Here is a 27,702-nt window from a genome sequence, read left to right on the forward strand (position 1 = left end):
TCTGTACCAGACGGAAAGAACGGAGCACTGATAGGCCCTGCACGTTGGCCAGGCCCAGCTCCACCAGGCTGAGGGTGACGATGAAGCTGTCGAAGATGTTCCAGCCCTGTTGGAAATATTCGTAGGGGTCCATAGCAATCAACTTCAGCACCATCTCTGCAGTGAAGATGCCCGTGAAGACCTGTGGGGTGGGACAAGGAATCCCTGTCACAGAGCCTCATGGAGAAGACTTCCCTCCCCCACCTCCTGGCAGAGGCTTTGGGGACCGAAGGGCAAGCGTTCAAGACCCAGAAAGGGGGCAGAGAGCAGTACCCACAGCCCATGTGTGTGCATGCAGTGTCTGGTACAAAGGCCATGTCATATGTACAGGTGGGTACAACATAGACCCATTCCTATCCATTTATGGATCTTGTGACCACAGTCAAGTCGCTAACGTCTTGTGTCTTTGACCTGATCGTAAAGTTCAACGTTCGTGAAGTGCTAGTCACACGGACCTCGTTGGCATGCTGTTCTCTACAAAACTGGAGGGATTATCACACTCTTTCCACAGTTAAGCAATGGAGGCTCAGTGACGTGCACCCCAGCTCCCTTTAAGACGGGTTCTCAGCTCAAGATTTCTCCTCTGGGCTCCAAGTCTCCCTACTAAATATAACTCCAGGACGTAGCAAACTTTACTTTTTGATTTTGAAACATGTATCATGTAGCTCGGGCTGGCCTTGAACTCACTACGGAGCAGAGGTTGACCTTGAACCGCCTCCACCTTCCAGGTGCTATGGTTACAAAAGTATGTATTATCATGCCTGGCTTTATTCAGCTCTGGGAATGGAGGCTTGCACATTAGGGAACCACTCTACCAACTGAACCACATCTCAACCACCTAGCAAGCTTTGATGGGCACAAGGTCTCGGGCAGGGTCTAAAAGGAATAAAATTGATAAACAGGATCAGATCTGCCTCCTCAACCCCAGAGCAGGTACACAAAGGCCTCACAGCCCCTTAAAGTTCACCCCACTCCTACCAGGCATCAGCTGCTCTGGGGTCCACAGCCTGCCTAGGCACACACTGGATCCCTCCGAAGAACTTTCCCTGGCCATAGCAGGTGACCAGACAGCAACACAGTGTGCAGTGGATGGGCAGGCAGACAGGTCCTGCCCATTTATACACACCCTGGCATCTGTGCCATGCCTGGAGCACGCTCTTGCCTCCCTTGCCCAGCCTGGCCACAGCTGCTTCACAAGATAGACATATGTGCGTTGAAGGCTGAGGATGTGGGTGATTTGGGAGTTTCGTGTCCCCTACCCACCCAGTTCTGCCCCAACCCTCCCTCACATCCTACACTGTGAGTTTGCCACTCCCTGGAGGTAAGGGCGAGCCTCTTGCCCATTTTCCACGGGAGGTGGAATGGAACAGCAAAGCACATTGGGAAGAGTGGAGTACAATGGGTGGGGCTGGAGGAGAAGGCAGCGGCTTTTCCCTTTGTCAGGCTCCACTGGGGCTGGCAATGAGGTGCTAATGCTCCTAATGGGTAAGGATAAGCAGTCGGATCAGAGCATGTCAACAATAGCCAGGCAGCAAAGGGCTCTGGAGAGAGAAGCCGGTGAGGCTGGAGAACAGAGAGGCCTCTGGGGGCAGGGGGAGGTAGACTGCTTTGCATTTGGATGTCTCTGGCTATATGGCCCCCCCCCCGCTCCCAGGTCCCTTGGTCTCTTTTAGGCTCATGACAGTCTATAAACAGTTGAGAAACTTGTTACCTACCCATTACACACACACACACTCTCTCTCTCTCTCTCTCTCTCTCTCTTTCTCTCTCTCTCTCTCTTTCTCTCTCTCTCTCTCCATCAAATCCAATATCAAATCCAATTCCAGGAGGTGGCCTGGATCCCAGACCTCCGAGAATCCCGATCCCAGCTCACCCCACCTCCTTGTTCCCAAATGCTTTGAAGTTCAATTACTGTATCCGCTAGACCACTGCCTGTGCCTCCTCTGTACAGCTCATGCCAGCTGTCCCCACATGCCCTGCATGGCCACACAGCCCAAGCAACCCCACGCGTCTGTCCTGTCCTCCAGATGACTACCCTCTCCTTCTTCTGTCCCCTCCTTACCAAGTTGCCCACAGAGAGCACGTTGTCAAAGTGCTCAGTCATGGGGTAGTGCTCCATGGCCATGAAGAGGGTGTTGAGCACGATGCAGATGGTGATGCCCAGGTCCACAAAGGGGTCCATGACAATCAGGAGGATAATATGCTTGAACTTCACCCACGGGGCACAGCAGTTCCAGATGAGCACTTTGTGTGCACACTTGTACCACCATGGGGGGCACTTCTGATGGGCCTCTTCCAGCTCTGGAGGCGGGGGTCATTGCAACGGGTTATAACGGGTTATCTGATGAAGAGTCTCTGCCTGGCTCAACTCTTTCTCTCTGGCTCTTTGGTCCTCTTTGGCACTCCTCTCAGTACTCCCCTCAGCCACTGACAGGCCTGCTCTGACATCTTCCCTACAGACTCCGCCTCATGGAACATTGCCCAGTAAGCTCAGCTTTCTCTCTTAAAGATTTATTTATTTATTATATATAAGTACACTGTAGCTGTCTTCAGACACACCAGAAGAGGGCATCAGATCCCATTACAGATGGTTGTGAGCCACCATGTGGTTGCTGGGAATTGAACTCAGGACCTCTGGAAGAGCAGTCAGTGCTCTTAACCACTGAGCCATCTCTCCAGCCCCCTTCTCTGCTCTCTTTTGCCCACCCTCTCAATAAGGCCTTCTCTAGCATCGCCCCACAACACTTCACTCTCAGGACCTGCTCTCTCAGAGCTCAGCCCCCTCACGCACACCTCCTTGGTAAGCCTTAACCCACACCCCTCCCTAGAGCTCTGCTTTGAACGCTACCATTTTATTGAGTTCTCACAATGCCCTCCTCTCAGTGAGCTGGAGCTGAGCTCTTGGGACTGGGATTCCCCTGGCTTCTGTCTGGGTTCTGGAGTCTTTAGGGAACAGAGAGTCCACTTTAGGGGGACAGTCCCCAGTGCTGCCAGCCAGAGTTCCTGAAGGCCTTTCCTCCCTGCTGGTGGTTAACATAGGTCACTCCAGACTGTCCCTGAGCATAGACACCTTTCCCTCCAGAGACTTTCTGGAAACTGCCTATTCCTGCCACCCCCAAGCTGTGGGGCCTATGGGACGGGGCTGTTCCTTCACATGGCCTCCCTCTGGGTAGGCTCTCCAGCACTGGGGACAACAGTCTTGACTCCACCTATTTTGCAGGTGAAGGCAAGACACTAGGAAGGATGGCAGGCCCTTGGGGACCCTGAGTGGGGCTGGGGTTCCACCGAGGAGTGAGAAGAGTGAACCTCTTTGCAGACTGTGCCAGACTAGTCTGCCTGAGCTACTGTGGGTGCTTCAATGGGATTGAGAGAGACCACAGCAAGAGCAAAGGGGGTGGGGAGCTTATTGGGTCAGCTCCGCCCAGTTTTCCCTGGACCATTTCCCCCACCCCCCACCCCCCTCTGGCAGGACACAGTCGCTTGAGTGCAGAGTATAAAGTCAAGGGAGATGGATCCCTCCAAAGGTTTACAGAGCCCTGAAGAACCCTAGACTCTGCTTTTAACACTAAGTAAGCCCTGGGGAGCGACTGGGGTCCCTTCTCTGGGCCAGAGATTCTTTCTAGCCCCCTTCTTCCTCATTTCCTTCCTTCTTCCATATCTCTACTGCTCCTTTCTTCTTCCCTCCCTCTCTCCTTCCTCTTTACCCCGACATACACCCATCTTCCTTTCTTTCTTTCTTTCTTTCTTTCTTTCTTTCTTTCTTTCTTTCTTTCTTTCTTTCTTTCTTTCTTTCTTCCTTTCTTCCTTTCTTCCTTTCTTCCTTTCTTCCTTTCTTCCTTTCTTTCTTTCTTCCTTTCCAGTCAGTTATCCGTTCCCCCGCATCTACTATGCTCTGTCTGCCCTGTCTGGTTACGGATTTTTAATTCTCCTCCTGAGACTTGGGGGTGCCACAGGACTTGTGGAGAGTCTGTGATTCTACTTGGGGGATTTAACCATCGATCTTTAACCTGTGCCCAGGAAATAGTGGAGTAGTTTCCGGAACGCCAGGCCTTCCTGGTTAGTATTATTAGCCTGTCCTTCCCCGTTGCCTTGGCAGCCCCAAGAGCCCTCCCGGAAGCCCCTAGTTCCTGCAACAGCCTGGCCTTGCAGCCAGCAATGGGCCAGGTTGACATGTCTATATTTAACCCAGCTTATTTCTTTGGTGTCAATATTAAGTTACTGCCCTCCTGAAACTGGGTCCAAGCAGGCCCCACCCTACAGCTCAGGAGGCTAAGAAGCCTGGTGGGCAGCGCAGGCAGAGTAGGAGGGGAAGGGAGCACAGGGCACTCACCCTCCATAGCATCTGAGATGGCACTCTCTGCGCTGCAGCTTGGCCTTGGGGGCCCCTTCTCCCCGGATGTATCCAGGCTACCATTGCAGTCTTTGCTGTGGGTTGGGTCCCCATCTGCCTCCTCTCCACCTTCCAGAGCCTGGGCAGCCTTCGCCTATAAGTCAGCAAAGATGACGATTAAGACATTTTACTCTGGGGCTGGAGAGATGGCTCAGTGGTTAAGAGCACTGACTGCTCTTCCAGAGGTCCTGAGTTCAATTCCCAGCAACCACATGGTGGCTCACAACCATCCGTAATGGGGGTCTGATGCCCTCTTCTGGAGTGTCTGAAGACAGTGACAGTGTACTCACATACATAAAATAAATGAATAAATCTCTAAAGAAAAAGGAAAGAAGGAGATTTCACTTTGAGGCAGGAGTATGAACACGCTGACCCTTACTGAGACTTTTGAATGACAGGTGCTTTTCTTAGCTGATGTCAAATCATGTAGGAAAGGGACAGTCCTTAGTGGCAATTGAATGACAGGGTAAAGACAAGGTGACCGAGGACCCTTGACCCTGAAGAACCCTCAACCCTAAGAGAGAAGCTGCTCCATGAATAATTGTGGGCCCCACCTCTACCTCAACAAGGACCCAGAAAGCAAGCAGCCATAGGCCTTTACCCTGGAGGGAAGTTCACATGTCACTGTTCCAAACTCTGCTGTGTGATGGTTGTCCTGAGGCAGCAAAGCTCCCAACCTGGGGCTTTCTGCTCGTTTTGCCCCACAGTCCTTTCTTTCCTTTTTCCCCTCCTCCCCCCAGGCTGCCTGGAAGGAACCAGTCACTAAGTCCAGGCCAGAGGCAGGGAGACCCTTGGCTCCTCATCCCAAGCTCCCTGCCTGGGTCCACACCTTTTCCAGTTCCTCCTGATGTTTTTTGAATTTTTCAAGCATCTGTTGGAACTCCTCCTCTTTCTCCTGGTCTTCGGCCAGGGTAGCCTCATTCTGCTCAGCATATGCCATGGCCACCACCGCCAGGATCAGATTGATGAGGTAGAAGGAACCCAGGAAGATGATGACCACAAAGAAGATCATGTAGGTCTTGCCAGCGGCTCGAAGGGTCTGGGGATGCGAAGAGAAGGAGAAAGGCATCAGCGGTCTCCATGGGACCCTTCTGCACAGCTGTTGCTCAGGTGGGGAAGCAGAGGAGGGTCCCTCAAACAGCCCAGGGATTTGGGGGTCTTGGAGACAAGGTATGGCCATCCTCAGCAAGCCAGCCATATTCTAGAGAACCTCAAAATATTTTGTGAGTGACCCAGGCATTCCAGCCTCCCATATCAGAGCTGCGTGGAGTCCACATAGGCACCCTGAGGCCAGAAAACCAGGATGGACAAACAACAAACAGGGCCTGAAACCTTGCCTTACCCCATATCCTGGTGCCTAGTACACATTCAATGAACAATAGACCTATGATCATTGTTATTATTAATCTTGTTAGAAACGCTGCCAAAGATCAGAGGAAATCGTTCATTCTCAACCCACCTGCCACACACACAGTAAAGACCAAGTGCAGGCATCCCTTGGTACCCTGGGAATTGGTTATATCAAGACCTGCAGATGCTCATGGCTCCTCTAGGAAAGGATGCAGTGTTTGCATCCAACCTAGGTACAGCCCCCTCTTCTAATCCTTTCTAGATGACCCATGGTATCTAATACAATATAAGTGCTACACATATCGTGGCTGGGCTTGCTAAGTTATGGAATAAATATCTTTGCCCATAGAATATCTGTGTGTGTTTTCTGAAAAGGGGTCTCATCTATAGGTACAGTTTTTCCTTCTGAAATACTTTATCTCTCACACATTACCGGGACTTGGACACAGTACCTTGTGTGCACTAGGTAAGTACTCTCCCACTGAGCCACACACCCAGCCTGTTTTATTTGTTTTCATTTGTTTTGTTTTGTTTTTTCAAGACAGGGTTTCTCTATATAGCCCTGGCTGTCCTGAAATTCATTCTGTAGACCAGGCTGGCTTCAAACTCAGAGATCTGGCTGCCTCTGCCTCCCAAGTGCTGAATTAAAGGCACATGCCACCACTCTCTGCTCCATTTTCTAACAAGTATTTTCAATTTATAGTTGGTTGAATACAGAGGCAGAGCCTACAGATATGGAAGGTCAACTGTCATTGTGGAGGGGGACAGGGTTCAGTTTCTCCATTGGCTATCTTACTGGTTTCTCTGAGGCTAGGAGATTCCTGGGCCTGAGTCTATGGCAGGCCTAGACTCTCAGCTCATAAAGCAAAAACAGAAAAGGAAAAGGACTGGTTTGGCTCCAGCCAGGGATTTCTAAGAGCCCACAGTGGGACTGAAGAAGTCCCTTAGGGGAGACAGTGCAGTGGGGGTCTGGCCATTGTGGGTGGGCTCTGTGAAGCTCTGAGGAGAGTGGCATGAAGTGTGTCTGTGGGGCCAAACAGCAGAGTGGGGGCATCTGTACCAGCTGGAAAAGGTTCTCCCAGTAGTCCTGCGTCATGAGACGGAAGAGAGCCAGGAAGGCCCAGCTGAAGGTGTCGTAGCTGGTGTAGCCATAGTTGGGGTTCCTCCCAGCCTTCATGCATTCGTAGCCCTCAGGGCAGTGCCTGGTAGTAAAAGGGGGGGCTGCCTTAGGGAGAGAAGAGATCTGAAGACAGATGAAGATGGGGGGATCCCCAGGTCTCCATATGTCCTCTAAGCATGAAAGCTTTCTATTCTCGACCACTGGTTCCCTCACCTTCTCTCCACCCCAGAATACCAGGGTACACTTTGGCCCCACAACTCACCCGGCATCACTGCTATTCCCACAGAGCAGGGCATCATTGGAGCCCTCCAAGAAATAGAAGTTCCCTTTGGGAATCAGAGGTCACAAAGAAGACATGTTACCACACAGAAGCCCAGGAAACACATGTACACATCACATATCTATCACATGTACACATCAACAGATCTGTGTGCCCAAAGAGGCCACACAGACACTCCCTGCCCCCCTCAGCCCCGTCTTTTACGAACAGTTCCGAACTCCAGGGTCTCCAGTGGATAAACTGCATGGGCTCAGCGCTAAGCCACATCAGCTTGGTACCTGCTGTGGTTATGAAGTCAGGATTCACCAGAGCCCTAATAAGGCCCAATGGTCAAAAAGGCATGTTTCTGTGTGTGCACTGGGGAGGGGTTGGGGTTGGAATCTAGAGACCACAGTGAAGGAAGGACACTATTCCCATGAGGACACTGTGTGTAATAGTGACTGCGTGAGACTGTGTATGTGTGTTGTGTGTGCTGTAAAGGACAACCACGCAAATGGGATGTGACTGGCAACAGCTCTACCAGGGAGGGCACACAGAATGTGGGAAAGGAGAATATGCTTAGGCTATAGAAGGATGATAGACTGTCTCTTTGTACAGTGAGAGCCTTAGCACACACGTGTGTGCGTTCGTGTGTGTGTGTGTGCGTGTGTGTGTGTGTGTGTGTGTGTGTGTGTATCTCCCAGGGCAACCTCGGGTGCTGTTTCTCAGGACCAATGGTACACTTTTTTCAGAATTCTCTCCTTACGATCTGGGGCTTGCCAATGAAGCAGGGTTGGCTCGCTGCACAGCGAGCTCCTGGGACCTGCCTGCTTCCACTCCCCCAGAGCTGGAACTACAGACATGTGCCATTGTGCCTGGTTGTTTACACAGGCTCTGGGGATTAACCTTGAGTCCTCAGCTTTGTGGGGCAAGCACTTTGTGGATTGAGCTCTCTCAGCCTGACAGATGCAGGATTTTAAAATGGTCTGTCTGTCGTCATCACATTAACCCTTTGAGGGAGGTTTTGCCATACTCCATTTAATACGAAACAGTTCTAAGGGTCATGGCTGAGAGACCTGCTAGAGGCTGCTACCCAAGCTGGAGAGGGATGGACATAAGCTATGTCTTCTCTGAAGAAGCAGCTGAGACAATGGGTACCTGAGGAGCCAGGTATCTCCTCTAGCCCGTCTACCTCCCTTCTCACCTTCGTCATTGATGTAGGCCTCCCAGTCAAAGGTAGAGTTGCTGACCCAGCTCTCCTGGCTGTTCCAAGTGTCATTGCCATACCAGGTGTCATTGCCGTACCAGGTGTCATTGCCGTACCACGTATCATTACCATACCACGTGGTGTTGGTGTCATTCATGGGCGGGGGCCAACGCACGCACTTCTGACGCAGGTTTCCCATGAAAAGCTGCAGCCCCACCAGGGCAAAGACGCTCAGGCAGAAGACAGTGAGGATCATCACATCCGAGAGCTTTTTCACAGACTGGATCAGGGCTCCCACGATCGTCTTCAGCCCTGGTCACAGGCAGGGCAAAAGCGTCAACAGGGGTAAGGGTGGGATGGTCGAGGGGCTCCCACCCTGAGCCTCAGCCAGCTCCATCTCTGGTTTCACTCCTCACAGCCTCTTCCCTGAGGTCTCCCTATAGCAAGCCTTTCCTAAGCACTTCCCCCGTGTGGAGCTCGGCTTTGCCCGCAGAAGAATGACCTCTAAGATCCAATGGGCTGCCGCCTGACCTCAGAACCACACAAAAGCAGACAGAGAAATTTAGTGTCACTAGGTTAGCGCTTCCAAAATGTGTTCTCAAAACCGTCCCTCATCTCACTGTGCCCTTAAAGAAAAGGGGAAGCCACCGTGTTTGGGAAAGGCAGTACCCTAGAGTCCATTACTGATTAATACCCAAGGACCAGTGGGGTTCACCTTAAAAATCTCTAAACTGATTTTGAAAATCAGTGTCTTCATGCAGAGCAGTGGTGCATATCTTTAATCCCAGTACTCAAGAGGCAGAGGCAGAGGCAGAGGCAGAGGCAGAGGCAGAGGCAGAGGCAGAGGCAGAGGCAGAGGCAGAGGCAGAGGCAGAGGCAGAGGCAGAGGCAGAGGCAGAGGCAGAGGCAGAGGCAGAGGCAGGTAGATCTCTGAATTTGAGGCTAGCCTAGTCTACAGAACAAGTTCTAGGACAGTCAGGGCTAAACAGAGAAACCCTGTCTCAAAAACCAAACCAACCAACCAACCAAACAAACAAACAAACAAACAAACAAACAAAAACCCAGTGTCTCTTTGGATAGACATTCGTTCCACCAGACACAGAGGTAAGAAAACAATTCTGATGGAATTCCATAGGACAGATTTCTGTCATTGAAGGAAGTCACAGCTTCCTTCTTGGACCTGGTCATTCATTTCTCCCTTCTTTTCCTGACATGGAAACCAGATGTTCAGCATTCCCCTTTGAAAGCCCTCCTGAATACTGAAGATGCTGAAGAGGAAGGCGTTTAGTGAACTCCATCAGTGCTGCGTGTCTCACAGGTCTCCAGTGCACGAAAGAGCTCTGGACTATCGAGGACCACCATACTTCCTAGCATAAGGACTGAGTGAGCTGTGTCTCTCCTCCACAGCCTGCTTGCCGTCCCTTTGGGATAATCTGTCCTCCCTGAGTAAGCTGTTTACAGGTTCTGTCTATGCTTTCTGATGCTGGGGATAAACCCAGGACCTCACAATGCAAAGCAAGAAGAAATCAACCACTGAGTTACACCTCCTGCTCTCTGCAGGTAGTGTGTGCATAAATGTATATAAGCATGCATATATACATACATATGCATGTATATAGTGTTTGAGACTGAGAGTCTATATAGAGCACAGGACCGTCTCACGATTGGAATCATTTGGTCTCTCTGGTGCTAGGATTGCAGGTGTGGACCCACCCACCATGCTGGGGTTTTCTGAGTAGCTAGCTGTGTGCCTCATTCTTCTTTTTATTAGAAATCATTTTGGTTTTGCTTGGTTTACTTTCGCATATGTGTGCATGTATGCATGTACATATGCACATGTGTGTGCTGGTACCCAAGGAGGTCAGAAGAGGATGTTGGGTCTCATGGAGCTGGGGTGAGGGGCAGCTGAGCCCGATGTGTGTTGGAAACTCTTGTCACTCTGAACACTTAGCCATCCCTCTAGGCCCTGGTTCTTCTTGATTAATTACTTTGGAATCGCCTGCTGGGATGGAGGTGATACTTTCCTCTGAGAGCACCGAGGACTGGTGCTTGTCCTTTTTGGAATCACTATCAAGTAGAGCTCTGAGCTCATCTGGTCTCCTTGTATCTCAGGCAGAATTCTCCCTAGTGTAAACGCCTGGGCCCTAGAAGATGCTGTTTTAAGCATCTTACAGATCGGTGGTTCTCAACCTTCCTAACCCTTTAATACAATTCCTCATGTGCAGTGACCCCCAACCATAAAGTCATTTTTATTGCTACTTAATAACCCGTTAGGGATCGTAATGCAGATATTTATGTTTTCCCATGGTCAGGCAGAGAGTCCCCACCCCTCCCAATACCTGGGATGACCGTGATGGTTTTCAGGGCCCGCAGCACACGGAAGGTCCTCAGGGCTGAGATGTTGCCCAAGTCCACAAACTCTGTCACGTACCTGAGTGGGAAATTGAGGTGGGGCATGTCAGAGCTGGGACAGAAATCAAGTGTCTCTGGGTCCAGAATGAGGATTCCTGAAGAATTTCTTGCAATTGGGATTATCACAAGGAGAGGAAAGTGAGGTCACAAAACCCCCAAAGGTCCTGTTTTAGCCCAAGAGTTGGGAAGAATAGTGCTGGGTTTTACTGCTAGAGAATGGAAGGACAAGGACATCCCTGGTCACCCGCTGGCTGTGGAGCTCTGAGTCAGGCTGCCCCGCTAAGGTGTACATAGCTCCAGGAGGGGACACTGGTCTCTGAGAATGCCCTAGATCATGTGGCTCACTAGGCATAAGTGATCAATAGCCCCCACCACCTGTCAGTGCCCGCTTTGGTGCATTGGCCCTCTTGCAGCTTCCACCCCAGCCTCTGGTCCTGCTCACGCCATTGTGATGACACTGAAGTCCAGCCAGTTCCAGGGGTCTCGGAGGAATGTGAAGTCATCAATGCAAAAGCCTCGGGCCAGCATCTTAATGAGGGACTCAAAGGTGTAGATCCCTGTGAAGGTGTACCTGGAGAGAAGAGGGCCGGTCAGGGCTGAGTATGCCGTGTGTGCGTGTGTGTGTGTGTGTGTGTGTGTGCCTGGCAACTGTGGGCACTGGAGGAGCAAAGGTACCAAGATAGCATAAGGCTACCCAGGGCTGGGACATCTGTGAGGGAGAGAGCATGCCCACTCCACCTTGGCTTAAGGTGTTGTGTCACAGGGACAATGTCTCCCCTGAAAGATAGAAGCAGCATCACTCTGAACACTGAGTGCAGACCTGGGAGAGGGAGTTTGGTTGGGGGGAGGGGGGTGGGGGAGACACACACTTACTCCACGTCCTTGGACCAAGAAGGCGGGTTGCTCATGGTCATGAACACGCAGTTGGTCAAGATGGTGATCATGATGAACATGCTGAACAGCGTGGGGGGCGGGTCAAGGAAAGAGAGGGAGCAGCTGGGAAGAGGAGGGCACAGGAAGGTCTCCTGCCCACCCCTAACCTCCCCACCTCTCCCACGTAGGCAGGATATGCGTGGATGAGCACCTTGATAGCCACCCGCCGGACGATGCTGAAGGGGCTCAGCATGTAGAGGGCAGGGGTGGCAGAGAATCGGAAGATGGCCTTTCCTTTGTTGAGCACAATGAAGGTCTGAGGCAGGGAGAGAAACGGTGAGCCTGGCAGACAGATGGATGGAAGGATGGACGGACAGACGGACGGACAGACAGGGAGCCCTCCCACACACGGACCTTCTTGTCACTGTAGTAAGGGTCCAGGTCCTCCAGGGGGACGCCAATGACTTCAGGTGGGGGGTCCCCATAGATGAGTGGGAGGTTCTTGCCAGCTTCCAGGTCACTGCGTGGCTTCCGCTCAGGCTCTTCAATCTCCATTTGCTTGTTCCGCTGCAGCCGGGCTTCCTCCTCCATTGCCCGCTGTTCTATGGCTGCCAGGGACTCTGGGGTGAAGGGGCGCAGGCAGTGGGGACCAGGGGGGACCAGGGTGGGCAGAGATGAGCTGGCCATCCTTGCATTCTGGGCTCAGGGGCCAGAGGGTGGTAGGCAAAGACGGAGCAGCTACAGCCCGCAGTCCTTGGGTTTTGGGTGGTCACTAACGCCCTGGGTCTACTGTGTATGCCTCACTCTCTGCCTGCCCAGGAGTTGGGTCAGGGAGGTGGGTGTCCTGGTCTTGTTGGAGCTGAGAGATGTGCCTGCAAGACCTGAGTGTGCTGATGCACAGGACACTGGGCACGGAGCATCCCCCCACCCCAGGCCCCACTGTGTTCTCTTCTCAGCAATAGGTTGTGCCAGCTTCAGGATCAACAGAAAGCAAACCAGATCTTCTCCAGCCTTAGGAACTTGGGGCCAATGCCCCACTGTCCTGAACTGTCTCCTGGGTTCAGATGCCAGGAACTGTGTGACTTCAACCTATAGGGACACAGAGAGAGAATCTGTACTGGCTGTCTATATGACCTCCAGATGGACAAGGGTGAGGGTGATGGTAGGGTTACCCTAAAACACGACTATAAAAAAGAATTTCGGCTTGAAGGTCATGTGGATTGGGTGATACGGGCTAGCAGGAGATGTGGGCGGAGACCATTGAGGTTTCAGCAAGAGTCAGTGCCAAAGGATGATATCTACCAGAGACAAGCTCAGAAGAATGTGGGCCCTGTCTGTATTTGTCATCTTAGCCTGGAGAGAAGGAACAAAGAAAGAGCCCGGGTCTGCACGGGATCTCAGTGCCTTCCTCCCATGGCTCTCTGCAATTAAAACCTCTGGGCAGATGTTGCTGGAAGAAGATGTAAGGTACAGGTGGGGGTGTCAGAAGACCTGGGACTGCTAACTTAGATGGCCAGGGAAGGTAATGGGGATAAAGAGATGGACAATTCCAGTAGGGCAGGGTTAGAGCCCCCGCCCCATGGGAACGGGTTTTGGTCACTGTTCTCTTATGAACTGGAATGGAGAAGGAAGGCTCAGCAGAAGCCTTGGACTTTATAAGCAGCAGGTGGACCATCCTTAAGGTAGCCCCTCCACCTTCTCTGGCTCCTGCTCCCCACAGAAGGGCTGGGCTCGGTTAGTTATTGGAAATAGATGTTGAGGAATGATTCCTGCAACAAACAGAACACCGGTCTAGTTCCTCGAGGCCACTGAAAGGCCAATATGGGACTGAGGGCATATTTAGAGGCCTCCTCTGGCCTCTGCAAGCATGGCTCAGTGGGTAAGAACATATAAGGACCCCAGGAGGGATTCTAGTATTCAAGTTTAAAAGTAAAGGGGGATGGGATAACCTCATGCACATTTGTAACCCCAGTGCTGGGGCAGGAGCAGAGAAGGATGGTTTCAGGGTCTCGTTGGCCATTAGCTTAGCTCCAGATTCCAGGAACGAGCTGTCTCAAAGAAATGAGGTGGGTAGGGAGAAAGCAAAATGGTCAATGCACTCCTCCGGCCTCTATAAGCACATGTGCACACACACACATACACAGAGAAAGAGAGAGACAGAGACAGACAGAGCATGCACACACATGGGTGGATCCTAGAACCTTCACCCTAACAGGCTCCCAGATCAACATCAAGTACGGCCCTCTCACAGAAGACTCGGACACAGAGGCTCTGGTCATTGTACATACTTCTCAGGCTTGGTCAACAGATAGAGCAGATGACAGGGAAGGGCCAGAGCCATTGGGCAGAGCTGGCCACACCCCCTTGCCCGCTACCCAGCTGCTTCTTGCCAGGTTCCAGGGAGTCATGTTTCTGGGGGATGACTCTGCTGGTTTCCAGCCGGTCAGTGACCCTGCTGTGTGCAAGCACACACGCAACACACACACACACACACACACACACACACACACACACACACACATACACACACAGGTCTGAGCTGCAGCCCCTCACAGAGACACTCAGTCTGTCATATATACTTTACCCTGACCCTATACAAGAGCTCGCATCTTATCATATAGGCAATGCTGGCCTGCCAGATGACCTCAGAGGGACCCACCCAGCCTGAAGCCATCTTGGCAGCAATACCCTGATTCTGGTGCTGCCCTCTGTCCCACACTGGAGCCCAGAGGGACCACAATAGCCCAACACCACAGTCTGGGTCTAGTCCAGCCCTCGAGGAAACTAGCCTCATCTGAATTCACAGGAGCGCAGGGACAACCCCAGTGTTTCTCTCAGCTGACCCCTCCCCCCAGCATCCTGCCCTGCTCCCAAGTCTTGGAAATGTTGTGGCCCACCCCACTGGCCCACTTCTGGTCTCTGTTATGGCAACACTTTTCCCCTCAAAATCACCTCCCAACCCTCCTAGCCTTTTACCAATCCTGAAGCCACTTCACACTTGGTTGTTCTGCTGTGTGAGGGGAAATTATCTGCATTCCCAGCACCCACACAGTGGCTCACAGCCATCTGTAATGTCTGTTTCAGGGGGTCTGATGCCCTCTTCTGATCCCCACAGAGACTGGCACACACCTGGCGAACAGAGGTATGTGCAGGCAAAATACTCATACAATAAAAATAATAGTTACTTTGTTTTTGGAGACAGGGTTTCTCTGTGTAGCCCTGGCTGTCCTGGAACTCACTCTGTAGACCAGGCTGGCCTTGAACTCTGAAATCTGCTGACTTTGCCTTCTGAGTGCTGGGACTAAAGGTGTGCCCACCCTTACCTACAGCTCCATGATCACATCACCTATGGTAGCTGTTTGTGGGGATGCCCCCTTCCTCAGGGCTGGGATAACACATCTATTCTACCACATCCTGTATTGTCTGTCTGGGGTTTTGTTCGTTTTGTGTGGGAGCTGAGGCTTGCAGTCAGATTCTCAAGCCTGTACCATGTGTGCCTTGCAGACCAAACCATTTCCCATCCCTGCAGTGTTTCCCATGAGGCCTTTCAAAAGCACTCTTTGAATGCTTCATGTCATCTAACACTCTTTCAAATGCCCACACTCTCCCCTTAACATTCCCTTGACGACGCTGCCTCGTCTTCCTACAGAAAGTCAGCATGGAGTCAAGTTCACAGTCATCTCCACTTCCCTGACTCTTCATTCTTCCCCCTTCCTAGCATATAATAATAATAATAATAATAATAATAATAATAATAATAAATATTAATAGTTAATACTACATTATTCCACAATTCCGGGCATGGTGGCTCACACCTTTAATCCCAGCACTCAGGAGGCAGAGGCAGGTAGATCTCTGAGTTTGTATCAAGTCTGGTCTACAGAGTGAGTGCCAGGGCTACATAGAGAAGTCCTGTCTTGAAAAACTAACTATTAGGGGCTGGAGAGATGTCTCAGAGGTTAAGAGCACTGACTGCTCTTCTAGAGGTCCTGAGTTCAATTCCCAGTAACCACATGGTGACTCACAACCATCTGTGATGGGATCCGATGCCCTCTTCTGGTGTGTCTGAAAACAGTGTACAGTGTACTCACAAACATTAAAATAAGTAAATGTTAAAAAAAAAGAATATTTGTAGCTGATGGTACACACCTTTAGTCCCAGCACTTAAAAGCAGAGGCAGGTGGATCTCTGAAGTTCAAGGCCAGCCTGGTCTACAGAACAAGTTTCAGGACAGCCAAAAACAAATGAATGAATAAATAAATATTAAAAAGAAAAGAAAAACTAACAAACCAACCTAATAATAATAATAATAACAATAATAATAACAACCACCACCACCGTCTGGTCCTCACACGTGCACCCAATCCCTGGGCTCCGTGCTTCCCCGTGACCTCTCTCTGCAGGTCTTTTCTGTCTCCTGCTCAGGGATGACTGACTTCTACATTAACACTAATGACAGCTGCCACTCATCAGCCCGCACCTCACACCTCCCACCATCCAGTTTCCGGTCTTCCTTTCTCTGTTCGCAGAACTTCTTGGAAAGTCTCTACACCAGCTGTCTCCACTACCTTACCTGTTGCTCCCTCCTCAACCCCTTCCAGCCCGGCTGCTATCACCCCTCCCCACCCCCCTGCTCAACCGGAACTGTTTTTATGGAATCACTAATGCGCTCTGCCAAGTCCACAGCACCCGTTCCTCCCCTCCCCTCTCTTGACCTCTCAGGAGCGGTCAGCCCAGTAGGCCACAGCCCCTCTCTGGAAAATTCTGTTCCCTCGGTCTCCATGGGATTACACTCATGGTTTGTCTTCCTCTCTAGTTGCTCCTTAACAATTTCTGCGGTATGGCCCTTTCTGTACACGATCTCTGAGATGCGCAGGGCTCCGCCCTCATGGAGCGCCATCATTTCTATGATGGTAGAAAATGCCATAGGAATAAAACGAACCTTTTCCTTTGAATTCTACACTGGCCTCTGGACAGCTCCACAATGCTGAGATGTCCTCCCTACCCTGCCCCTGCCGCACACAATTGGAACAGAGCTTTTGTGGGTTTTCAGTGGTTCCATACACAAGCCCTATTGAGCCATAGTTCCATAATGCATGGAAACCCATCTTTTCCCAAACTCTCATGCCCACACCACAGACATTTCCAGGGGTAGCCTGTCTCCTACTACCACTATCTTTGCCACTTATCTTCTGAATCAGTCCTACAAAGGCAGCCACTGATTCTTCAAAATAAAAGTTGGCTTGTGTTTCTGTTAAAACTCTCTAATGTGCTTGGAATACAACCTAAGCCTCCTGTGGTGGTGGCCCAGGTCCTGGCGCTTTGACCCTGCCTACTTCCCTCACTTTTGTCTATTGCTGTCACCCTGGGCACTCTGTTCCAGTCCCATTGTCTTCCTTGACCTTGTTCCTGCCTTTGGGATTTTACCAAGCTCCCCTCTGTCTCTGGAACCCCACAGCCCCCCCTTTCTTTTCCCATGGTAGTTCCCTCTCTGACTTCTATTTTGAGAGAGTTCTTCCTCTTCTTCTTACCACACACCCCTGCATCCCATTGGCATTACTTTTCATAAGTTGTAAATGCTTGCCTCATTTGTTTTGTGTGTATTCTCCACGAGATGGAAATGTCAACACAAGCAGCAACTGTGCCTGTCTGTGTCACCATGGCTAGTCCCAGCAAGCAGCAACTGTGCCTGTCTACATCACCATGGCTAGTCCCAGCACTGGGCATGTGGTGGGTATTTAGAAAGTGTGTCAGGCATGGTGGCACATGCCTTTAATCAGCACTTTGGAAGTGAGACATCAGATCTCTGTGAATTTGAGATCAGCATAGCCTAAAGTTCTCTAAAGTTCTATGCCAGCTGGGGCTACATAGTGAGACCCTGCCTTAAAACAAAAATACCAATAAGGGTGAGCCTTGGATACAGACCTTCTAGGGACCTCATGGGCTTTTCTATGCTTCATCTACCAATCCATTTATTCATCCATCGGTCTGTCCATCCATCCACCCATCTATCCATCCATCCCTCTATCCGTTCTGTTCACATCTCAAAAGCTGAGATAGCCATGCGTTAAGCACAGTTAGATGCTTGCAGAGAGCTGACAGTCTGGGGAAAGTGGTCCTGAGCATACAGGGCTTCGACAAGATGACTCAGAGCCCATCTTCAAGAAGGGCGTGGCTGGTGCTGGAGGAGCTCAGGTGTGAGAGATTACTTCCAAGTAGGAGGAAGGAGGATGACCTTTTCAGGTGGGTCCCAATGGATGGAGGAGAAGGATATCCCAGGGAGAGGGGACAGCCAGGGTAAGGGCAGGACACTGGAGACTCATATGGGTCACAGAAGCCATGCAGGGAATAGGATGGGGAGAGGTGGATGGTAGGGGGCGGTTACGGTTGCTGCCAGGCCTGAGGAGAGCAGACTTCACCTTGTAGCCTTGGAGAATCCCTCCCAGGGCTGGGAAGTCAAATGGAGTCACTGCCGCCCAGGAGTGAGCCCCTTCTGCCTGCCCTTCCCATGCATCTGGAACAGATGGGGAGAGTCACATTGTCTTTGGTGGTAGCAGTGACAGGACAAAAAGACAGCTGTGGTGTATGGATGTTCCTGGTAGGGACAAAGCGTCAACAGAGACTCCATGACACTAAGTCACCATGTGGTAGGCTTCTTGGGATACAGTGAGGTGTGAGCCTGGTAGGATGACCGCTCCTTCCACCTAACTCTGTCCCAGTCTGGCCCGAGTTGTGGCACTTGAGGGTGAGGGTTAGGGGTCCTCAGGGCAACCTTTTCCCAGTGCAAATGAGAATATTGGTGTTTGAAAGACCTGAGAGAGCAGCGCTCCCAACAGGGAACTGAGACTCGGCAACCACAACTTCCCAGACCACAAGTTCACTCATTCATTCATCGAACCTTCGGAGTTTGTGGTACATGCCCGGCTCTGGTCTTGGCCTCGGGCAGAGCAAAGAGGAGGTAAAGTCCCTGCCCTCACGGAGCTTGCATTCCAGAGGGAGGAGGCAGGCAGTAAATAGGGAGCAAATAAGATAATTTTAGCGTGTGATAAATGAGAGGCCAAGCCAAGGCTAAAGCTATCTCCCAGGAGCCAAGGCTGGAGCCCATTTAGGAAGTGCAAAGTCTCATGCAAACCGCCTTCGAAAAGGAAGTTTGGGCGGAAGTGGTGGGTAAATCAGGCCTTCCTGGGGGCCTGGAGACGGTGAGCCAGAGCAGGATGGAGGTGGGGAGGTTGGGGGGTGGGGAAAGGTCAGGAATGGTGAGCCAGGCTGAGGCCAGCTGTCCGCAGGCCGGGAGCTGAGGGTGAGGACGCTGAGGGTGAGGCAGCTCCTCCTGGAGCAGCTCCAGCCCAGCATTGTCTCTCCCTGCCGGGCAGCCAGATTGGAGCACCAGCTTCCAGATTTCTCCCTGGCCTGGACACTGCGTGTCCATTCATCGCAGACAGAGTCTGCCATCACTTTGGATGTCTCTAAGACCTGTGGTCTAATTCCCCATCCTGTAAATTACCCCGATTCTTCTCTTTTCAACCTTTATACACCTCAACAAAAATAGTAGCTGATTTAATATCCAACAGTATGTCAAGGGATTATGTACCACGGCCTCATGGGATTTATTTCAAACATGCTAGGCAAGCTCAAAAAGTTAATGTAACTTCATATCAATAGAATGAAGAAAAAATATCCCACGATCATTATCAATGGATGAGAGCAAAAATTAAAAACAAAAGAAAAAAACCCATAGTCCCTATTCATAATAAGGCTGTGGTAAATTAGAGAGGAAAGAAATTCCCTCAAGTTAATGAAGACAATTTATGAAGAATTCTGCCGGTGGTAGTGATGGCGCACACCTTTAATCCCAGCACTCGGGAGGCAGAGGCAGGTGGATCTCTGAGTTTAAAAGCAGCCTGATCCACAGAGTGAGTTCAAGGACAGCCAGGCAACACAGAAACCCTGCCTTGAAAGCCCTGCAGCTACTTCAGTTGGCATTTACTTTAGTGATGAGAAACCGGAAGATTCTCTACCGAAAGCCACAACCAAAGCAAAGGCGGCTCCTCACTTCTTCTCAACAACCTGACCGAATGGTTTACCTTTGCAATAAGACAAGACAAGGAAATAAAATAGAACAATTGGGAAGGATGAAAATACAACTGAGCCGGGCGTGGTGGTGCATGCCTTGGATCCCAGCACTCGGGAGGCAGAGGCAGACAGATTTCTGAGTTTGAGGCCAGCCTGGTCTACAGAGTGAGTTCCAGGACAGCCAGGGCTACACAGAGAAACCCTGTCTCAAAAAAAAAAAAAAGAAAAAAAAGAAAAAAGAAAGAAAGAAAGAGAGAGAGAGAGAGAGAGAGAGAGAGAGAGAGAGAGAGAAAGGAAAAGGAAAGGGAAAAGGAAAGGAAAGAAAGGAAGAGAAGAGAAGAGAAGAGAAGAGAAGAGAAGAGAAGAGAAGAGAAGAGAAGAGAAAGAAGAGAAGAGAAGAGAAGAGAAAAGACAACTGTCCTGTTGACAGGTGACAAAGTCAGAACTGACCAAAAGATTCTAAGAACTGGAAACAACCACAGAAAAGCTGCTGGATACAAGCTTAACATAAGTCGATGTCTGGGCTACAAAGACCTTGGTCACTTGCCCCTCCTAAGCCTCAGGACACCCCAGTCTATCTGCTGGATGCTGGTTTCCTCTGAGATCAAGCCCATCTACCACGAATGAGTATCTGCGATGCTAAACATGCCAAACAATTGGCCAAACACAGCTCAGGATAGTCTCCTAACCCCAGATGCTTTCACATACTTCTAGAACCTTCCTTTTTGGAAAGGTTCATATCTTTTTCTTGGTGGGGGGGGGGTTGTCTTCAAATATCCAGAAATTCATTCATCGACAGCAGCAATCTCTCATGTGGTCTCAGCTATGCCCCCGTTACTCTGTGATACAAAGCTACTGGAAGAAACTGTCTTGGGAAGTTGGCCATGGGTGGAATGGCCTCTGAGCACACCTATCCTATCCTCTTTAGAGCACACCTCTACAAGTACAAAGACGGCCTGCCTCTCGCTAGCTGTCTTTGTTCAGGGTCCAGCTACCACTCTTCTTCCCAACTAGTGCAGCCTTCAAATCTCACAAGACTGCTCGTCACCCACCACTCTCTTGTTTGTTTAAGAAGGAAATGAAAGGGCCAGCTAGATGGCTCAGGGGGTAGAAGCATGATGATCTGAGTTCTATCCCAAGTAAAGGATGTAAGGAAAGAACTGACCCCGCCCCCACATGCATGGCGTGATTACACACATACCCTGCCTATACACATCACACATACATAATAATAATACAAGTAATAGAGAGGCGTGGTGGCACACATCTTCATCCCCAGCACTTGGGGAGCAGAGGCAAGTGGGTCTCTGTAAGTTCGAAGCCAGCCTGGTCTACACAGGGAGCTCCAGATGAGCCAGGACTGCATAGTGAGACCTGTACTTGACAAATAACATAAGACGAACAAAACTATCTAAAACAACCTGAGTATGCTAGCTCGTGTCGGTCATCTCAGTAAGTGGAAGGCGGAGGCAGAAGGATTGCCATGAGTTTGAGGCCACCCTGGGCTACACAGTGAATTCCACTACAGAGTAAATCTTATCTTAGTGTTTGGTTTCAGGGGTGGAGGGTTAGGGGGACTGAGGTGTATATTGTACATATCAAAGCAGATCTGGTCTTCTGGTCCCCCCCACCAGCAGCCCTCAGTCCGTACCTGGCATACCCTGCCCCCCAACCCTGAACTTTCCAGCCCAGGGGCTGAACTGTCCTTCCCCCAGATGTTCTTCCCTATATAACCCAGATATTTTGGTGTCTCTCTTCTTCCCCTCCCCCTCCCCCTCCCCTCCCCCTCCTGTTCTTCCTCCTCCTCCTTCTCTCTGCCCATGTGCCCTTTCTCTCTTCCCTACCCCTCACCTCTCCCCATGGCAGCTCCCCTGGGCTCCTTCCTTGGGGCCAGTAAACTCTCCCACCCGAGAGCTTCCCAATAAACCTGCCTGTAAAACAGTCTAATATGGCTTCAATTGGCTCCTGTCACAGGCAGAGAAGTGACCTATCACTCAAAACAGACAAGGCACAGACAGACAGATAGATGGACAGACAGACAGACAGACAGAAGTTGCTGAGCGCTATATGTGCCAGTGGGGATCTGCTTTAAGGGCCTCCCACAGTACAGGCTCCAATACAAAACTTCCTGGGCGACTCCGAACACACTGAACTTCGACTCTGGTCAAAGTGAGCAATTCCCCCAAACCCTTGGGTTCCCACTGTGCCCAGTTCCAAGAGTGAAAAATGGATGCTCACATCCCTTGGCTGGAAGTCTCAAGTCACAACTCTTTTTTCCTGTGGAGGTGGGGATGGGAAGCTGGGTAGCTGTGTTACTGCTCTGACAACAAACACTTAGCCTGGAGAGGAAGGAGAACAGCAGCCTTGGCCTTGGCAGGCCACAGTACAGAGGAGGTCATCCTTGGTGGCCCTTCCCTCCCAGTCTGTTCCTGTGGGGCCTCAAAGGGTGGCCTAGAGCTGGGAGCCTAGAGTGGAGCCCCAGGGGCATTGAGTGGCCCCCAGAATTCAGGAAACCAACGGTGTTACACAGGAGACTCATAAAGGGGTACAGAGGTTTAGAATAAACCTTCTTTCTTCAGATTCCAAATTCACCCAACCTGGTCATCAGTTAACCAAGGGCCACAGGTAATAGTGATGGACACATTTATTTTGCACTGACTGTGTACCAAGGTGGCCGTCTGTCCACATCCAAAGCCTCTTCTTCCACAGTGAGTCCTGCAGCCTGCAGGCTCTAAAGACCCTCAAAGGCTGCTGGATGTTCCTCCCCTGAGCGCCCCCTGTTGGCTCAAAGCGATGATGTAAGAACCCGTGAGTAGGCTAAACCCAGCCTTTGCCCCAGACAGCACCTTCCCAAACTCCTCACAGCTCCTGTATCTCTAGGAACACGGCCCCAGGGAAGATTTTCCCTCCCAGGCCTAAACCTTTAAAACCAACAGACAAAAAATCTATCTCAAGATGCAGAATTCCAGGTGTCCTCCAACATGGAAAACGCTCTACGGAACAGGATGGGTTCTTCTGGCCCTAAATCTTGGGGCGTCCACCTGTACATCTGACTCAGGAATCATGGAAAGGGGCAAAGTTACCGTCCAAACGAAAAAACAAAACAAAACAAACAAACAAAAAAAAAAAAACAAAACCCAAACCAGAAAACAGGTCTCACATAATTCAACAACACAAACTAGACTAGAAGTCCCTACCTAGTCAAGAGCGATGATATTTAGCTTCTGATCCTCCTGCCTCCACCTCCCAATGCTGGGATTACAAGCCTGTGTTACTGTACCTAGTTCAGTGCACTCTGGGAATTGAATTCACAGATTTATGCATGCTAGGCTACACCCTTAGCCCTGAGCTATATTCCCTTCCCTCCCTTCCTTCCTCCCTCCCTGTCCCTTCCTCCCACCACCACTTTATTCCTCCATTTATTTATTTATTTATTTATTTATTTATTTATTTATTTATTTTTCTTCCTTTCTTTTCTTTTCTTTTTTTTCCAGTTTTTCAAGACAGGGTTTCTCTGTGTAGCCCTGGCTGTCCTGGAACTCACTTTGTAGACCAGGCTGGCCTCGAACTCAGAAATCCACCTGCCTCTGCCTCCCAAGTACTAGGATTACAGGCATATGCCACCACTGCTCGGCTTATTCCCCCATTTCTTATTCCTTATTTCCTTTTCCTTATTGTTGATACAGGGTCTTATGTATCCTAGGCTGTCCTTGAACTTGCTACATAGCCAAGAATGACTCTGAGCTTCTCCTTCTGCCTCTACCTCAGGAGGACTGGGATTGCAGATGTGCACTCTGCCTGCTTTCTGTGCTGCAGGGACAGGGCCCACACTAGGCAGGTACACAGCACTGAGTCATCCCAGACCCCTAGATTCTTTGTTGAAAAGTTAGCACCATGTACCAGGCCCTGGTTCACCTACTGCGGTTTTATTATACCAAGAGAGGATTTGAACACAGCTTTCTTTCATGCCAACCCCACGTACCTACTACTACAAACATGGCCTTCCTCCAGCCCTTTACAGCACTGACCTGGGCATGGTTGACCTACAGCACAAATAGCCCCCTGCACTGAGCTGGCTTTTGCTTCAGGGCAGGCTAGAGGCCTTGCTTGAAGCCCCTTGAAAGGTATGGCTGCTGAAGATGCCTGACAGGCCTAGAAGGACCATGCTTGCTTGCTTCTTGGGTCTCTGTGTCGTGGGCTGAAGGTCTGGGAACACACCAGTCAGCAGCCTGGCAAAGAACTTTCTGGATACTTGTTTGTTTTAAGTCAGGATCTCTATATGTGGCTTGGGCTAACCTTGAACTCACTATAGGATTGTACCACCATCCCTAACTGGAACCAATTAGCCCCCATATCTATCTAATGTCTACTATGGCCTATTTGCCATTTCTTGGCACACACACACACACACACACACACACACACACAGTGTCAGCTCTGTGACTAATTTCCCAGCTGCTCAAAGGGTTGTGGAGACCGATTTGTTCTATCCAAGCCTGGGACGTCCTGCCTTCTGTTAGCTTAAATCCCACTAAGGAACAGTGCCTAGCATCCAATGCTGGCCCCTCTCCTTTGCTCACACTACAGTCATGTGTGAGCCCATCACCTTCTCTAAACATGTCCATGTAGACAGTGCTGTCCCCTGCCGTGGCTCCTCCTTCTGGATCTTTCTTTTCAGGAGCTCAATGCCTCTGTTGCTCTCCTTCAGCCTCTATATACTTCACCCTGCTCCTTCTTTCTATATGTACTTCAATCCTGCTCCTTCTGTCCTCCTAGAGTCCAGAGAATTCCAGCTCTATACCTTCTTCCATCAGCCCCCATCACATGGGCAGGCTAAAAAGCCTCCTTGCAGAGATCCTGGGAGCAGACCGTGGCTACCAGCCATCCTGCAACACCTGAGATCAAGGAAGACTGACAGGTGTCCTCCTCTGACAGCTGCCACCTGTCCTCAGGAAGCCTGTGCTGCCTCCTGCTCCTCCTCCTGCCCTTGGGGACATTACCTACAAGTTGTTATCAGGAAAGGTCTTCTCCCCTTCTCTCTTGGAGCCTCTTTTTCAAAACTGGACTGACCGAGACCTGCCAACCTCAACAAAGACACAAGGGAACAGAAAACCTTACTACAGCAGACTCCATGGCCTCTGCCTTATTTCAAAACTCCACAGCTACCCAGATGAAGGGCTCCCCAGCCCATGTAAGAGAGGCCCTTACTTCCAGAGGAAACATAGGAATAAAAACTAAAAACAACCGTTAATCCCCTGCCATTTGTGTGTGTGTGTGTGTGTGTGTGTGTGTGTGTGTGTGTGTGTGTGTGTGTGGTGTATGCATACATGTGTGTATGAGTGTGCACATACATGTGTGGGCTAAGACTAAGGCCACTATTTGCTGTTGTGTTTTGAGCCTGAAGCTCACTGATTCAGCTGGACTAGCTGACAAGCAAGCCCCAGGTATCCTCTTGTCTCTACCTCCCAATGCTGAAATTACAGGCACACCTGGCTTTTTATATGGGTTCTTGGGATTCAAACTCAGGTCCTCATGCTTGCACAACAAAAAAAGCACTCTATGGACTGAGTCATCTCCTCGGGCCCCAAACCTTGGTTTTGAAGGGTTTCCAGAGCCTGTAGCTTTCTTCCTTCTCTCACTCCTGTGGTGAGGTGTTTCCTTTGTCTTCATAGGCACAGTGAATTTAGTGAGCTCTTCTACAGAGCTACTACTGCACGTGAGATTCCGCTCTGGACATTCCAGGAGCTCACTGGTCCCTCTCTGTGAGTTTGTTGTTATCACCTCACCTGGTAGATGATGCAGGGGAGAATAAGTGCTCCTTATGTAGTAAGTGGAGTTGACAGCTGGGCCTTCAACTTGCCTTAACCACCAGGCTAAACTGCTCCTCACAGGCTGTAACCTGCTAGCACTTAACAGGGGCTCCTGAGCGGAGTCCAGTGACCACTGAGTTGTACCTTTCTTTCTTATGCCAGGTCTCTAGGCAGAGGGCCCTGAGACAGGGACACAGACTCAGGTGTCTTCCACCTTGCCCACTCTTGCCCCTAGGACCCCTGGAGCCCTCAATCCTCTGCCACCCTCCCCACCCTCAACATAGGGTGTTGACTGAGAACGGCGGGGAATAAAAATAGCCATCGCTGATGCTGCAAGAACAGGACGCACATGCGAGGCCAGGCATGGTGGTAAAGGTGAAAGAAACCTGGGTCCCTGGTGCCTTCAGATGGAACCTTCCCTGCCATAATAAGACTGGAGACCCCTGAAAGAGTCATCAGACTGGCCCCAAGCCCCAGAATCTTCTCCCATAACACAGTCTCCACTGTCCCAGGAAAGCTCTGTCCTGACTTAGTCCAACTCAAGTTCCTCCCCAGAGAGCACTGGCCGTGGCCACTGTGGATGAAGCCTTGGCCACTCACTCACGGTGTGCCCCAGGCAAGTGGTGTGACCCTTTGGCATCTGAGGATCTGCTGAAAGGTGTTGAAGAAGCCGACTGTAGGACCCATGGAGTGTAAAGCCGTCACCCACACATCTGCCTCTGTCCCCTTCCCTCATGGCTCCTCCCTGTTCTCCAAGCCTAGTCTTCATGGGGCAGCCACTCCCCTCTTCTGGGAGCTATGGCTTCTTCTCTCTTCTCCATTCTCCCTCTTCCTGGAGCCTTCTCTGAACACTGCTGCCTTCAGCTGCGCTAACCACTCCACTTTCTTGTCTACCCATGTTTCCTTGCTGTTCTGATGGCCGGAATTGACGGTCCCCCAAGGCAAAGCCCTTGCCAGGAAATCCCCAGCATCTCCTTAGGAGATCCAGTGACATCTGTGTCTGAGTCAGGTCCTGGGCCCGGGCGTCCAGAAACCTCTGGAGGGAAGTTGCTGGAGCAGGCTTGCCCTCTGCCCATCCTTGAGCAGGGGAGGTGGGTCCCAGTTCCAAGTCCTCACCCATACATAGTTCCAAACCAGAAATGACAGGCAGGGCAAGGCTGGGCCTACAAAGGTCCCTCATCTACCTTCTCCTCACTCCCTAAATCCCTACATATAATCCTTTGAGGTAAACTTCTGTGATCACCAGACACAGGGCCTGGAGTTTCTGTCCTCTGTTACCTGGGCACTGGGTGGGGACACAGGCCTGGCTTATCTTTGGATACCCTGCCTGACATGGCAGGTTCAAAAGTCCTGGGATATTTAGCTTCTTCTACATCCTACATAGTTAATGTGACTGCAAAAGGTAGCATAGTGGCCACTGCTGTCCCTGTCCCTGCCACAGAAGGCCATACCTCCTGCTCTAGACAGAGGACTTGGAGGAACACCCCTACCTACCCCTATTTCCAACCCTACCACACACAGTGCTTACTCAGCCTCCGCCACTGTTAGGATCCTCCTGACACAGCTACAGCTGGTGACATACCTTGTTCCCTAAAGCTCAACCCCTCTCCCTCCCCAACTCCCTGACCTGTTCATTGGCAGGGCCTCAGCAAAGGCTCCCCGTGTGTGCCTCTAGCCTTCCAGGCTCTGCTGAGTGACTTGTTCATGTGCAACCTTCCGGAGGTAAGGGAGAGGAGGGGACAGGTGGAGGGTTCCCTCCCGGGTGGGGGTGGGGGTGGGGGGCTGCCTCCTGACAGTAGAGGCTCTGAACCCTTGGGCATAGCCTAGCCCCACACTGCTCTATCTTGGAGATCTCTACCCACATGGAGTCATATGTTACCCAGACTGGCCTTGAATTCATGGCAATCCTCCTGCCTCAGCTTTCTGGAATTAGAGACCACTACGCCCAGCTAAGACTATAATGCTTTGATACCTTTTACCAAGTTGACCCTTCTGGTAAACAACCCAACTAGTGCTAGCCCCTCCAGCCCTGGCACACCTCTTCTCTATCAGCTATTACTGCCTACCCTCTGTCCTGGTGTCCCGAGGGCTCTATTCTTAGTAAAGGGGGTGAAAGGGGTTGAGGTCCCCTGACCTACATTAGGAACCCATGCATCCTCCTGAGCGTAC

General features: G+C 50.8%; 1 protein-coding gene across 3 annotated transcripts in view; it reads right to left on the minus strand.

Annotated features, from left to right (window-relative positions):
* Scn4a (sodium channel, voltage-gated, type IV, alpha) overlaps positions 1-27,702 on the minus strand; it is a 48,015-nt gene that overhangs the window by 19,508 nt on the left and 805 nt on the right. The window contains exons 1-13 of one of the 3 annotated variants that reach the window (XM_030245472.1): positions 18,070-18,090; positions 12,065-12,739; positions 11,848-11,966; positions 11,651-11,740; positions 11,220-11,348; positions 10,705-10,796; positions 8,363-8,677; positions 7,162-7,225; positions 6,840-6,981; positions 5,259-5,468; positions 4,370-4,523; positions 2,102-2,340; positions 8-181 (exon numbers count right to left, since the gene is read on the minus strand). In XM_030245472.1, the coding sequence (XP_030101332.1) occupies positions 8-181; positions 2,102-2,340; positions 4,370-4,523; positions 5,259-5,468; positions 6,840-6,981; positions 7,162-7,225; positions 8,363-8,677; positions 10,705-10,796; positions 11,220-11,348; positions 11,651-11,740; positions 11,848-11,966; positions 12,065-12,337 (2,001 nt within the window). In that variant the 5' untranslated portion in view covers positions 12,338-12,739; positions 18,070-18,090. Of the gene's footprint in view, positions 1-7; positions 182-2,101; positions 2,341-4,369; positions 4,524-5,258; positions 5,469-6,839; positions 6,982-7,161; positions 7,226-8,362; positions 8,678-10,704; positions 10,797-11,219; positions 11,349-11,650; positions 11,741-11,847; positions 11,967-12,064; positions 12,740-18,069; positions 18,091-27,702 lie in introns of those variants that run through there. The other 2 variants (XM_006531987.3, NM_133199.2) reach the window with 2 other exon arrangements.

The sequence above is a fragment of the Mus musculus genome, chromosome 11 (assembly GCF_000001635.26).
Source record: "Mus musculus strain C57BL/6J chromosome 11, GRCm38.p6 C57BL/6J".
Lineage (NCBI taxonomy): Eukaryota > Metazoa > Chordata > Mammalia > Rodentia > Muridae > Mus > Mus musculus.